Here is a 15,055-nt window from a genome sequence, read left to right as displayed (position 1 = left end):
CCTTTTATATCTTACGAGGAATTTTAGTTTGATTTTGAATTTTATACATAGATTTCAAAATTAATGGTTTGATATTTAAGAAATAGAACTTGTAAGACAACGAAATGGTACTGCTTAAGTAGAGTAGAGGTATACCAAGCAGAGGATCAACTCAAAAATCAAAATGGCGCCGCATGCAATCATCCACACACTTGAATTTTCCATAGCACACACTAATACAATAAAAACTATAATAAATAAGTGGCATTTCCTCCTCAACTTCTCGACGTAGCCATGAAAAGAAACCATCTGATATTGGAGAGGAATGAGTGGGAGAAAAGAAGCCATGAAAAGGTCCTCTCCCTGCGTTAGCGTTGCTATTAGAAAAGCTAATTCATAATTCCAGACATATTTTTTGAAAGCTAATTCATTTGTTTATGCATCTTTCATGAACAATATATATAAGTTTAGGGTTAATCTATATCTATATATATAAAGCAAAAGGCAGAGAATGGTGAAACATTCAAAATACCAAAAAATGTCCTTGGTTAATGCAAACATTAAGAATTGAAATTATTAATTAAATGATGATAATATGGTAAATTCACACTTGTTCATATTTAAAAAAATTAAAATTAAAAGAAAAATCAGATAATGGATCCTATTTTTATGGAATACAACTACCCATTATCTTTTTTAATTCTAAAATAAATTATTTTTTTTTTTTTAAAAGCCTCTCGCAGGCGCGGAAGCGCATGTAGAGAGGCTAGTTTTAGTGATACAAAACTCTTTTAAAAAGAACGTGTCAATGAAAGGAAGAATATTTTTTTCTTTTATTAAAAATAAAGAATTGTTTTTAGAAATTAAAGGTGACTTTTGGTGAAGTATATTTGCTAGTTAATTTGTTCATGAATAATACTAATAGTTAGATGCCTAATGGTTTTCCAAGGCATTGCAAATATGTGTGAGCTCCCACATTGGAACACTAGAGTTCCTTGGAGGTCTTTATAAAACTTACTCTTGGAAGAAGAAAAGTTCGTATTGGCTATGCAAGTGGCCAAATTGAGTGACTTGTGGGTATGACCTTTTCTTAAATGCCTAATGGTTAATTAATATATTTATTTAATCAAAAAATGGGCAAAGTGATTTAAATTAAAACCGATTAGTTAACTAATTATTTAAGAAAAAGACATGTGTTGACGCGTGGCGCCTAATGGGTGGGGGGTCCTCAGTTTTTATATTAAAAAATAGTATAGCCGTACGGCTATAGCAGTACATACGTATTTCTAACGTTTTCTACACTTATTTTTTTTACAAAATTTTCAGTAAGGCACACAAAATTCATGTATTATACAAATAAATCTCACTTACTATTGAATAAGAATAACATATGTTATACAAATTATATTAAAATATCATATAGTGGAAGATTAATATCTACTTTGGATATGTTGCAAATTAATATCTATAACGTACAAACTAATGCAACTAGGATGGTTTTTTTTATTATTAAATCGTATAGCCGGGCGGCTATACTACGATTTTTTTATTTAAAAAATAGTGCTGGGCAGCGGTACTTGTTTTTGACATGTGGCTTTAACTGATAGAGGCTCTTTTTTCTATAAATAAATAAAATAAAATAAAATAAAATAAAAACGTCCAGCCGCTCGGCTATACTTCGTGTTTTTAGTTCTCTTTTTTAAAAAAGACATGTGTTGACACGTGGCGGCTAATGGGTGGGGGTCCTCTATTTTTATATTTAAAAATAGTATAGCCGTACGGCTATACACAGTTTTAAAGTTTTTTAAAAACATTACAGCCGCGCGGCTATACTATTTCACAAAGCGGGCTGCTCTGTTTTTTCTGTAGAAAATAGTATAGCCGATCGGCTATACTCCATTTGTTTCTAATTTTTTAACAAAAAATGTATAGCAGGCGGAATTACTGGCTTTTATTTTACTTTATTTAAATTGTCTCTAATAAATAGTCTACACGAGTGGCTATTGTCTTTTACATATATATATAGGTATGTACGTATTTCTAACATTTTATACACTTATTTTTTTTACAAAATTTTCAGTAAGACACAAAATTCACGTATTATATAAATAAATCTCACTTATTATTGAATAGGAATAACATATGTTATAAAAATTATATTAAAATATCATATAGTGGAAGATTAATATCTACTTTGGATATGTTGCAAGTTAATATCTATAACGTACAAACTATTGCAACTAGGATGGTTCTTTTTTATTAAATAGTATAGCCGGTCGGCTGTACTTGTTTTTGACACGTGGCTTTAATCGATAGAGGCTTTTTTTTATATTTAAAAAATGTACAGCCGCTCGGCTATACTCCGTGTTTTTAGTTCTCTTTTTTAAAGGGTAATGATTTCCCCACTCTCTTGTTATCTACTTACACTCCTTTTTTAGTTATAAAATGAATACAATTGGAGTGGGGAAATCACCACTTTTTTTAAAAAAGACATGTGTTGACGCGTGGCGCCTAATGGGTGGGGGGTCCTTTGTTTTTATATTTAAAAATAGTAGCGCCGCACGGCTATACCCAATTTTAAAATGTTTTTTAAAACGTATAGCCGGGCGGCTATACTATTTCGCAGAGTGGGCTGCTCTATTTTTTCTGTAGAAAATAGTATAGCCGTGCGGCTAGCCTCGATTTTTTTTTAATTTTAAAAAAATATTATAGCATGCGGTGTTACTGGTTTTTATTTTATTTTATTTAAATTGTCATTAATAAATAGTCTAGACGAGCGGCTATTGTCTTTTACATATGTATACATATATATATATATACATACATATTTCTAATGTTTGAATATATTAATATTTAAATAGTATAGCCGCACGGCTAGATGTTTTTAATATATTAATATGTACAAAGTATAGCCGAACGGCAATACTGTTTGAATATATTAATATTTAAACAGTATAGCATATATTAATATGTACAAAGTATAGCCGTGCGGCGATACTGTTTTAATATATTAATATGTGTAAAGTATAGCCGCCCGGCTAAACGGTTTTAATATATTGGGTTATTCGCAGCAATGGTCCCTAAACTATACCCGTAGTTACACTTTGGTCCCTCAATTCAATTATTAGTTGCAGGGGTCACTCAACTAGGTATTATGTTGCACCAATAGTCCTTCCATCAAGTCTCTCTAACGTGGCGTCAATTTAAAGGGCAAATTTTTCTTTTCAAGTCTACAATGTCCACGAACCCATCTAAAGTAACTTCCCTCCGGAAAATGTCGAATCTGGCACCAAATAAATCCCCAATTCCCATTTATATTCGATGAAATCCACATAAAAACAGTAGATGTGTTGAAATTTTTGGAAATTCAAAGGAAATCTGGCAAAGCCCACACAGTGCATGCGCAAAGATGTCGCAGATTTCCTCTTCATCAACAAATCAGAGCCCTAGTGCAAGGAAGCTATGCAGGTGTGGGGGATATATCAAAACATGGACTTCATGGACTGATTTAAATCCTGGGAGAAGATTTGAGGCTTGTGAGATGAGTCGAGTAAGTGCATATGTGAAATTTGATTTTGTTGCTTGATGGGTTTAGCTTTGATGTTAGAAAACATACTTTGCAGAGAAACATAGGAAATGGGCATCATTGGGAGTGGCTGGACGCAACGACCTGTGCAAGAGGAAAAGAACTAATTCCTGGGTTGCTGAGAAGAATGAGAGCAATGGAAGAGGACCTAAAGTTAATAGAAGAACAGAAGAAAGAAGTGGAAGATAAGCTGAAAATGGTGGAGAGAGAAAAGAAGGAATTGGAGTACAAAGTTCGAGAATTAGGCAAGCAAAAAAGAGTATTGGAAGAGAACAGAATGGGCCAATGACCAAGAGAGAATCAGATTTGGGGGGTTTCATTTCTGTCATTGGGTCTTGGGTTTTTGGGGATTATGATGATGCTCTGTATCTTGAGCAATTGGTTGACATTTCCTGGTGGAAACTCTAAAAAGCTTATGATCAATTAGGTGGAAATGTAACCGATATGTAGTTTATTTTGCAATGAAATTTCAGTTTCAGTTTGGTGGACATATTGGTGTTGGTGTAATCAATTTGTTTCCATTTTGTTGATGAAAGGGCATGAGTGGATAATTGTGATATGAACAGATATAGAAAAGCTGGACAAATAGTAGTGGGTGTCGATCAAGAGGTGTGAGAAATATAAACAATTTCTTCATCATATATAACAACCAGTTACAGGTTCCAAAATGGACCAAATCAAGTTCCAAGTGAAACACAAGTATAAGTATAGATGAACATAAACACCCAGTTCAGGTTCCAAAATGTACCAAATACAAAAAACATCCCTTACAAAACATCCACACTAAGTTCTAGCCCAAAGACTCAAAAACCACATCCAACAAACCATTCATAACTAACATGTTGATAAAACACATCCAACTAGTTCAAAAAACACATCCATCTAGTTCAAAAAACACATCCTCCTAGTTTTCTTCACCACATCTCTTGGCAGGAGACTTGAATCTCTTAGCAGGAGACTTTGATGGTTGTGATGCAACCTCAGCAATGTTGGGTGGTTGTGATGATGATGATGTAGCTCCAGTATAAGAGAGTGGCTGTGATGAAGGCATTTGTGGCTGTGATGATGAGAGTGGATGTGATGAAGGCATTTGTGTTGTCCCATTTCCAACCTAAAATAAAATGGAACCATATTAACTAACCAAAGTACATGAATTAAATTTGAACCATATTAACCAACCAAAGTAGTATGACAGAGTTGTCACTTACATTTCCTCCTCCATATCCAGTTCCAATTGGCATTTGTCCTCTCCCATTTCCTCTCCCTCTTCCTGTAGTAGTACCTCTACCTCTCCCTCTCCCTCTGCCTCTAGTTGGGTTGGGCTGATTAGGCTGGGCCTAAAAACATAAAATAAATAAACTAAACAATAACAAAAACAAAAAACTAATTAAAGTAAATAATAAAAAAAGGAAATTAAATTAAAGAAAATATAACCCAAATACCTGTGCTGCCCCTTGGTTGGCATGCCGTGTCTTATTATGTCCCTCCTGGCCACAAACAGAGCATCTTAACTTTACATAAATCCTTCTCAACTTAGTAGGTGGTGGATTGTAAAATGGGGGCAAAGGGTTTGGAGGAACTGGAGCAGGTACTTCGACCTCAGCTGGTTCTTTATTCCTTGATTTCTTGGGTCTTCCAGGCTGCTTATTATATGGAGGAGGTTTAATTGGAGGCCAATTAGTTCTCTGCCACTGGTCCATGGATGGTATTGGATGTACCATAGGTTCATATGAACTCAGGTAGGCTTCTTTCTTATAACAGTCATGTGCATAGTCAAACACATTGGCCTCCTTTTGAAAGATACAAGAAATAGCATTAGAACATGGGATCCCACACAAATCCCATCTTCTACAAGAACAAGTCTTGGCTTTTAGATCCACTACATACTCTCCCTCATACATATGGCTCACTTGGTATTTGCTCTCACCTGCTAATCTAGGAATGCATTGACTAGCTCCCAACTTGTTCTTCTCAGTGATCTTGAAAATCCTAGGCCCAACTGGATGTCTCCAAACCATACAAGCAATCCTTCTGTTAGCCATTCTTAACATGATATAAACTCTAATCCTTTCTAGACATGTTAAGATAGACTTGTCTCTTGAATCTAAAATGCAAGAGTTAAAGGATTCACAGAGGTTGTTCAACAACAGATCACACTTAGAATGTGGCTCAAAATGAGATCTACTCCAATTTTTGGCTGGTCTTTTGATAAGCCACTTCCACACCTCTTCATCTTGCTGTTTCATCTTCTCCATTTCTGCTTCATACCAGGGAATGATAGTTGCTCTTGCCGCAGCCCAGAGAATGTTTTTCAGTGCAAGTCCAGCATGCTCTGTCCTGAAGTTGCTGTAGATATGCCTAACACACATTTTGTGCTCAGTTGTTGGAAGCAATGTCTCAATTGCAGGTATTATACCTTTTTGCTTGTCACTTATAAACACCCAAGCTTTCCCATTCTCAATTTTTAAGTCTGTAATCAAAAGTTCAAGGAACCAAATCCAACTACTTTTAGATTCCACCTCTACAACAGCATAAGCAACTGGGTACATTCCATTATTCCCATCAACACCAACGGCTGTTAAAACTTGCCCTGTGTAAGGTCCCTTTAAATGGCATCCATCTATACCAATGAGAGGTCTACATCATGCCAAAAATCCCCTTTTACAAGCTTCCAAACATACATAAATTCTTTGAAACACAGGTACATCACCCTTCATCTTATTCTTTATAATCACAGTGTTGCCCTTGTTAGCCTTCTTCAATTCTTCTACACAGTCCCATAGCCTCGCATATTGCTCCACATAGCTTCCTTCAATGATCACCTTCGACAAGGTCTTTGCTCTATAAATCAGATGCCTTGAAACATTCATATACTTTTCCAATACCTCAGACTGGAATGCCCCTACATCCCACTCAGGATTTTTCCTAATCTTGTCAGCAAACCTATTTGACAGCCACCTTGAATTAGTATATTTTAGTTTGTCCACTCTAGTACACTCGTGCTCTAAGGAGAGAGTCTTTATGGCAAATGTCTGCTCATCTCTATCTATCTTGGAAGCAAACAGAATAAATGGGGATCTCGTGTGACCTGCACACTTTGCTTGAATCCTTCTATTATCATTCTTCACCAATTTAACATTCCTCCCTTGCACAATTGCATACTCCCTAATAGCTTCCTTTAGTTCATCCTTATTGGCAAATTGCATTCCAATTCTAAACTCTGGATTTCTCAAATCAGTTTCTTTCCTAAACTGTTTAAAAGTTGGCATCTTCCATTTCCTCTTGCTTGTCTTTTTTTGACCATCTTCCTCACTACCAGAGGTATCACCATTAGAAGGAAGTCGATCACTATCTTCAACATCATCTGATATCTCCCCTGTAGCTTCATTAATAGGCATTTCCTTCATCTCTTCAAAACATTGTGCATATTCAACATTTGGTGCATCGTGACCATATGCAGCCTCTTGATTACCATTTTCTTCTTCACTTACTTCATAATCACTGTCAACAATAACATCCTATTTTTCCTCCTCTTCCTCTTCATTGCCAATTTCAATTTCACTATGTTGTTGTTGCTTTTCATCTACACCCTCTAGCTCGTTGTTATGAGTAGGATCATGGTAATACAACACCAAAACTTGATCTGATGAAATGCTCCCAACCAACCCTGGAATACAACTATCATTTACAACCTCATTCACAGCATGCTGACCACTTTTTGCAGGCCCCTTATAGTAAACTTTTAAGTTTGTAACCCTTTGTGTTATATCAACTTCGTACCCAAGATCTATCCCAATTTTCTTTAAATCCAATAATGACAGATAGTCATGAATACAGTTGTCAACATAGCATACTTTGCCTCCCTTATACATGCCATTATCCAACAAACCAAAGTGGTGGAGTTCAAGAGTACACAACTTTGCTTTATCTACCACATTACACAAAGGTATGCTTACATTTTTTTTCATGACAATGAAGACAAAGTAAGTGCAGGCACGTGCAAGTGTGAAATCACTTCCATGACAAACCGACAACAATGGGACCACAGACAATAATAAAGACTCCAACTTACATTTTTTTCAACCTTAAAGCCAAAACTTCATTGTCAACAGGAGGACCACACATTTGCAAACAGAAATATAAACCAATATAAAATGAAGAAGGAATATTTAAGTTATAGTAACTTACCATACTTGGGGGGTTCTCCAAACCACCGAAAAATTGTCTCCATTTGAAGAAGCCTCCACACACAGTAGACCCGACTCTTTTCTCTGTGATTTTCACGAAACTGAAATCCTAGATTTGTACTTTATCGCTTGTTAAACTCTAGATCCTTCGCTACTTAGTCCATTAAACCATAATGTTCCACAATTCCCCAAAAATCGAAGTCAAATACCTCTCGATTTGAAAACCCTACATTCTCTACCTTCGGATTTTTCCCTTTTGCTCAGACTGCCATTTGTGTAAATGTCGTTCTCTTCGAAAGCAACAGATTCGTTTTAATTAAGCAAAAAGTCACATTTGCCCATCACTCGTGCTCTAAGATGCTTGCCACGTCATTATTTTAAACGGAAAATGTCACAGACTTGACGGAAGGACTACTGGTGCAACATAACACCTAGTTGAGTGACCCCTGCAACTAATAATTGAATTGAGGGACCAAAGTGTAACTACGGGTATAGTTGAGGGACCATTGTTACGAATAACCCTAATATATTAATATCTGCAAAGTATAGCCGATTTCATATATATATATATATATGCGCAAAGTATATCCGTTCGGCTATACGGTTTTAACATATTAATATTTAAACAGTATCTGTACAAAGTATAGCCGCTCGGCTATACTGTTTTAATATATTAATATGTGCAAAGTATAGCCGCGCAGCTATACGGTTTTCATATATATATATACACACACAGAGTATAGCCGTGCGGCTATATGGTTTTAATATATTAATATAAAAGCCCAGCTAACATCCATACTCGAAGACTCCGACAATTAGCCATATATTCTGATTTAACTTTCCCAGAAGCATTCCCGAACAGACTAATAACTAATAATATGCGAGGATGTTGTACAAAATTTTTGAATCTGATATGATATATGCGCTGCCATGACTGAAAATTTAAGAGAGTATGTACTGCTACTAATATACAGAAAGCTAGATATGAGTTATAGCCGGAAAGGAGGAGGTCTTTCAAGAAGTAATATAATACACAAGCAGACAGCTTCTCCTAAAAAAAGTGATTTTTCCTCTAAAATAACTCAAACTCTAGGTGGTCTCCCGTAGCTTTAAACTCCAAATACTTGGTATTCTCCTGAGCAGCAGGCATGTCTGGAACTTCAAAATCACAAAACTCGGGCAGTTCCGGTGGGATGGCACAGCGTATTAGGGCCCAATTCAAGCCCTCAAAGAAAGGATGTTGCTTAATCTCACCAGCCCCTTTCTCTGATCCCAACCGATTCTCCGGCTCCTTAACCAACAGCCCTCTGATGAGATCCCTAGCCTGGAAACTAACAATTGGACCTTCTGGGAATCTTAGGCTCTGCAACACCACATTGGCTAATGTTTCCTCATTGTTGATGCCTTTAAACGGTGTTCTGCCATATAGAAGCTCGTAAAGAAAGATTCCAAACGTCCACCAATCGACTGCAGCTCCATGACCCTCTCCTTTGATGATCTCAGGAGCCAAGTACTCATGGGTCCCTACAAAGGAATTGGACCGTGCATCAGTAGGCTCTGCCACAAGCTGTGGCAATGATCTGACTTGGGCTGCAGGGTCATTTTTGGACTTCTTTGTTTTTGCAGCAGCAGGTAAAAACCTAGGGCTGAAGCATGGGACTTCACAGGAGGGTTCAATGCAGAAGGGCTCAGCGCAGCTAGATTGTGTGCATGGACCAGACATTTTTACACGATCAGCATCACATGAAGGTGATTTCAAAAGAGTTGGACTGACAGTGCACCTTAGAGACAGGTCAAAATCTGTGAGCATAATGTGACCATCTTCCCGCACAAGAATGTTTTCTGGTTTCAAATCCCGATAAACTACCCCAAGCATGTGCAAGTACTCCAAAGCAAGGAGAACTTCAGCAACATAGAACCTGAAAACACAAAGTGGCTTGAATCAGTTTGCAATGGTGCGATATGAGAAATACATACAGAACATAAGAATGAGCAATTATAAGAAAGATCCATTTAACTAAGTTATCTCAGGTAAAATTCCAGCCCTAATTTAATATAGAAACAGATACTAGATTAGAGGCGAATCTAATGCTCAGTTTCCCAATTGAATTACATGGTGCAATGGAAGCTCTAAAGAGCTCAGAGCTTCCATTCACACAATAATTTATAAGAGATGACCAGGAAAAATGAGGATGTCATGTAGCAATTTCCCAAAAATAGTGTAACAATGGCATCCAAAACAAAATGAATGCCCTGATATGTATAGATCTTATTTCAAATTTTTCTACCTTGTCGCTGCTTCAGAAAAACACCTTCCAGACTGCTTCTGCCGAAGGACATGAAGATCTCCACCTGGACAGTACTCCATAACTAAACACGACAGATTATCTGATGTGAATTGGGTATACAGTGTAGGGAGAAAAGGATGATCAAGCATCCTCAATATTTCTCTTTCAGTCTGAGCCCTTGGCATCTTCTTCCTTCTAGCCAAGAACTCATTGTCCATTACCTTTATGGCAAAAAGGCAGTTCGTACTAATTAGTTCAGCAAGATATACAGTTCCTATGTCTCCACAACCAAGCTTCTTCAAAAGATTGAAGTGTCTCAACCCCAGGACTCCATGCTGCAACCTAACGTGACGGATGGCCTCCCACCTCACATCCTTCGACATGTGAGGCTTATTGCTACAACTAGACCCACTCATATTGCTCTCATCACTCAAACTCGTACTACTACTATACTCTTGGCTACTTTTTGAGCTTTGGGAGAACTCCCCTTTTTCTTTTGATTTTGGGTTCTTTTTTGCTTTCATGATGTCAGCTCCCCCTGTATTGCCAGTCTTATTGCTGTCTAAGGTGAAGCCTGGTTTACTTGGACCTGTGTGCGCATTACTTGAGTTTACTTCTGCAGTAAGACTGTTAAACTGGGGCACCAAAGAACCTTGATTGGATTGTTTGCCAGCACCTTTCAATGTACATTGGCATCTCTCACAGACCAGCTGACTTGTACAAGGATCAAAATCAGCATCAACTTCATTATAATTACTAGAATTGCAGGCCATAGAACTTGAATCCTGCCTTATCTTCTTCTTTATGATAATCCTATTCCTGCTGGCTGGTTTTACAGAACGGAGAGTATTTCTGGATAGTTTGCTTGTCGTATTGCCATTGACCAAACTAGATGAAGAAGGTACTGCATGCAACTTGACTTTCCGCCCTGGTTTTGCAGCTGATGCCTTACTTGCTAACTTGGGTTTGGCAGGAACATTTTGAACTACTGAAGTGTTACCACTTGTAGATTTAACTTTCTCTTTCTTCCCCAGCTGCGCCTTTATTTTTGTCGGTAACATGGTTTTCGCAGGAACGTTTTCAGCAAGTTCTGAAATATGGTCACTTGAAGATTCAATTTTCTCTTTCTGTCCCAGTTCTGCCTTTATTGTTTGCACCCCAACTGTCCTTAGCATGGACGTACTTTCATTTTGCAATGTTGTGCTCCTGGAATTATTTTCTGTTTTCCCGATGGCAAATCGAGGAGAAGAATGTGCACTCTGGCTTGATGACTTCATCTTGGCCATTTGAGGATGCTCAGGCATATTCTCACAAGTATTTGAAATGCTTTCTTCTGGCACCAGAGAGATCTCAACCATATTTCCCCTATTTTCACTTGAGGACGGGCCAGATGTACTGGCTTCAACCACAACTGCATTATACAATGTCTTGATCCTCCCAGCTTCGGAGGCTCTTGAAGGACTTGTCAATTTTGATAACCGCTTCATAGCAGCCATTTCTGATGCCTTGGTAATAGAGAGTTCCCTTAACGCCTGCTTCAGAGTTGCTGGCTCTGAATTCCCAATCCCTGGTGAGCGAGACACACCCACTGTAATTGGCTTCTTCAAGGCATTCTTATTTAAAGGGCTAGTGCCTGCTTGCTTCGAATTATCTGAACCCTTGGATGAAGCTTTGAGATTGATTGCCTCGAAGAGCTTATTAATATCATCTTCAAGAGAATCCTTGTATCCCAGTTTTAGAACAGGAGGCTTCCGATCTTTGTCACCCCTACTAAATCCAGAATTTGGTCCACCTATTCCATGAGAAAATTGACCTGTAGTCAGCTCGTCTGTTGCTTCAACAATTTCAGAAGTACCCGTAAATGAACCCATTTCCAGGTAGAGATTCTGATCTTTGTCACCCCTACCCAACCCAGAAGTACCAAAACGAGGAAGAGTATAGTCCAGCAAGTTTATAATGATCAGCTCCTTGAGAAGCTGTTTAGGTAAAGCTTCTTAGTTATCAAGTCACAAGTTGTGACGTTCTTTACCATATAAAACTAACCTGAGTACACCATGCTGTATGTCTTTTCACTTCGAAATATAATAAATCCATGCCCTGAAATTATCAACAAATAATGAAAAATATTAGTCAATCAAAGGCAGAGGTAGTTTGCTGTTTGCACTTATTTGTACAAATGGAAGTAAGAATGACCCACTCAGTCACAAGCACAACATTACAACACTACTTGACCAAACATTATTAGCATTGAAAATGCTAAATATACAGTCAAAGAATCATTTCAACATCACATAAAAGTCATATCAGAAGGAAAAAATCATCAGCAAAAACAGATTTCCAATAAATATAAATGGGGTATAAAGGGTGCACCTTTGCCATAAAAATAACATATTAATCTTTACAACAAATACCCTTTTAAATAAAAAAGAACCAGACTATTCTGAAATGAAAACTTTTTTTATTTTCCTTTGTTTAAATTAACAAAATACAAACAATATGAAGCTAGACCCAGTTGCCATCTTTCTAGTTTCTTCTAGTTTTTAAGTTTAATCAGTTTTTTTTGCATAGATTTGCTTCACCCCTGCTTGCCCATCACCAAGACAAGATTCACCACCCATTTATCCACCAAACAAATCAAACCAAATCACAAACAAAGCCAATAACTAAAAATAAAAATGATTCTTTTTGTTTTGAAAAATAAATAAACGGAAAATGCCAGGCTTCCTTGAGCTCCTGAAGCTCCAAAATAACAAGCTCTTGAAACTCCTGGAGCTCAAATCTCAAGAAATGAGTATGCTTAAAGCAAAGCAGATCGGAGAGACGAAGAGCAGTACCTGATGGAGCTTCGTCTACAAACGCATTGGGGCCAGATTTAGCGAGCAAATCTGAGGGAAGGGGGGAGATTGAAGGAATCTGAGAGAGGAGAGCGAAAAACCCTTGAAACCCTTGGGGGATGTTGGGGTGAGATGTGGAGGAAGCGAAGATGGGTGAGAGAGGAAAGCGGTACAGAAGACAAGCAAACAACAAAACACTGTTTCTCTCTTTCCATTCTGGCACTGATTATTTTGAAGGCCCTGGGCCCACCGTATATGTCGTGGGTCCCATCAAAACGTGAAAATTATTTCAAAACCATCTTGGGATTATCCAAATCTCAGTCGTTTTATGAATTTTAGGCTGGTTTTTTATTTTTTTGTGAAAAAAAGGAAAGTAAATTATATGGAGAAAGGCAATGAAGACTGTATTTTTACTGTTTTCATGTTTCTACTGTGTACCATCTTTTTACTGTTGTTATTGTACGGGTAAATTCAGCCACATGTATAGATTTTTAAAATATATATACATAGCATAGTACATAACATGTATACATATTTGTAAGAAAAACAATATACAAATACTAATTTTCAAAGTAGAGTTTGCAACTCTAATATAATGGTTAACCACATTTACCCCAAAACTTCAAATACTTCTCTAAATACTTGGAAAACATCCCTTTTTTTACTACCTGAATATTTTGTCATTCTATGAATGAATTTACGCCTGTCATAACGAATTTATGTGTTGTTTTGATTTTTCTTTTAACTGAGTGTATTGAATTTTGAGATCCTGAATCCATTACCAAGTTTGTTGGAGATGTTTTTTCATTTAGGTTTGTTGTATGCATATAATGCATGTACCACATTGTCTAATAACGATAACGTACATAATAACGTGATGATTTATAAAGCAAACTAATTTGTTTGAAAGGAAAACTACAAGTATAATAATACTTGTGTATTTTATACAATGTAGATGTAGATAGTAGTTGTCAAGGTTGGTAGCTAGGTTGACTGTCCCAAACTATCAAATACATGAGAGTATTCGAAATACTTTAATAAACTTCATAGGCAAAAAGGGCATGTACAAAATAAGTTCATTGAAGTATTTTTGTAAATTGATGGTTGACTTGTCATCTTTCAATAGCATAATATTGACAATGAATGAACCAAAAATTGATGGTTTACCTAACATAAAATTTATTAATCTTTTGACAAAGTTTCACAAAAACATCTATATGAGACAAAATATGGGCTATCATATTTCAACCCCCATCTCATAATTAATTTACCTGCTAATCACCTAATTACTCAACCATGATTACATTCAACAAACTTTGCTCCAGGCTACAAGCAAAAGAGAGCCACTATAATCATTCTATATCAAATGTAGCAATTTTAGCTAATGTGTATAATTAAATTTCTTTAAAATAATTAGATTAAAAAAAATTTACTTAAATGTAATGAATTTTAGTTAATGTGCGGTAGGTACGTCGAACCTCAGACCACGGTATACAAGTACAGATATTTTTCCACTAAATTAGACGCGCGTTCAGAAAATCTTATATTTGTATGAAAAATAAATAAAGACATGGATTTCAAATTGAAATATAAGCACTAGATTTTGCATGTGTATGTAATTGTTATAGAATGCAATGTCAGTTTCTCTTTAGGGCAAATAATTGAATGCGATGTCAGTGTTTTTGGCTTATGGAGGTGTACATCGCCAGGAAACACAATTTTTCTGAACATGTTTGGTTTCTATCGACTTCAATGCCCCACAGTGAGTCCAATAATGATATTCTTGGGAATGAAAACGAAATTTGAAATGGGTTTCTTCCAAATACAACATGGTTTAACGTGTGCTCTGATACTGTTGGAGCCCACGTCTTTTGGCTCTTCATTTTGGTGTAAGATTTCATCTCCATGTAATTTAAACAAATATTTCACTTGTCGGAAAAAATGTTCTCTTATCAAACAATACGATAATAAGTATCATTTATGTTGTTTTGGTTAGTCTTTACAACACTCATAATTATTCTCAAGTGTGTGAGTCTTCGCAATCTGACAATAATATTTCAAACATCATAGATTCGAATACCTAACATCGAACAATGACAAATAATTATATTCGATCCGTAACTCTCAACAGATACATCGTACGCAGATGGATATAAATAGTGAAACATTCTATTTCACATG

General features: G+C 36.5%; 1 protein-coding gene across 1 annotated transcript; it reads right to left on the bottom strand.

Annotated features, from left to right (window-relative positions):
• Positions 1–8,641: 8,641 nt before the first annotated feature.
• LOC110753542 (serine/threonine-protein kinase KIPK2) lies at positions 8,642–13,081 on the bottom strand. The gene is made up of 3 exons (XM_021954462.2): positions 12,875–13,081; positions 10,041–12,137; positions 8,642–9,671 (listed from the first exon to the last, which is right to left on the bottom strand). Exons 2-3 carry the CDS (start codon positions 11,909–11,911, stop codon positions 8,825–8,827), a joined length of 2,718 nt encoding a protein of 905 aa, XP_021810154.2. The 5' UTR covers positions 11,912–12,137; positions 12,875–13,081; the 3' UTR covers positions 8,642–8,824.
• Positions 13,082–15,055: the final 1,974 nt, after the last annotated feature.

This window comes from Prunus avium, chromosome 7 (genome assembly GCF_965620075.1).
Source record: "Prunus avium chromosome 7, drPruAviu1.hap1.1, whole genome shotgun sequence".
NCBI classification, from domain to species: domain Eukaryota; kingdom Viridiplantae; phylum Streptophyta; class Magnoliopsida; order Rosales; family Rosaceae; genus Prunus; species Prunus avium.
The sequence above is the reverse complement of the archived record's forward strand: the minus strand, read 5'-3'. Positions and strand labels throughout refer to the sequence as shown.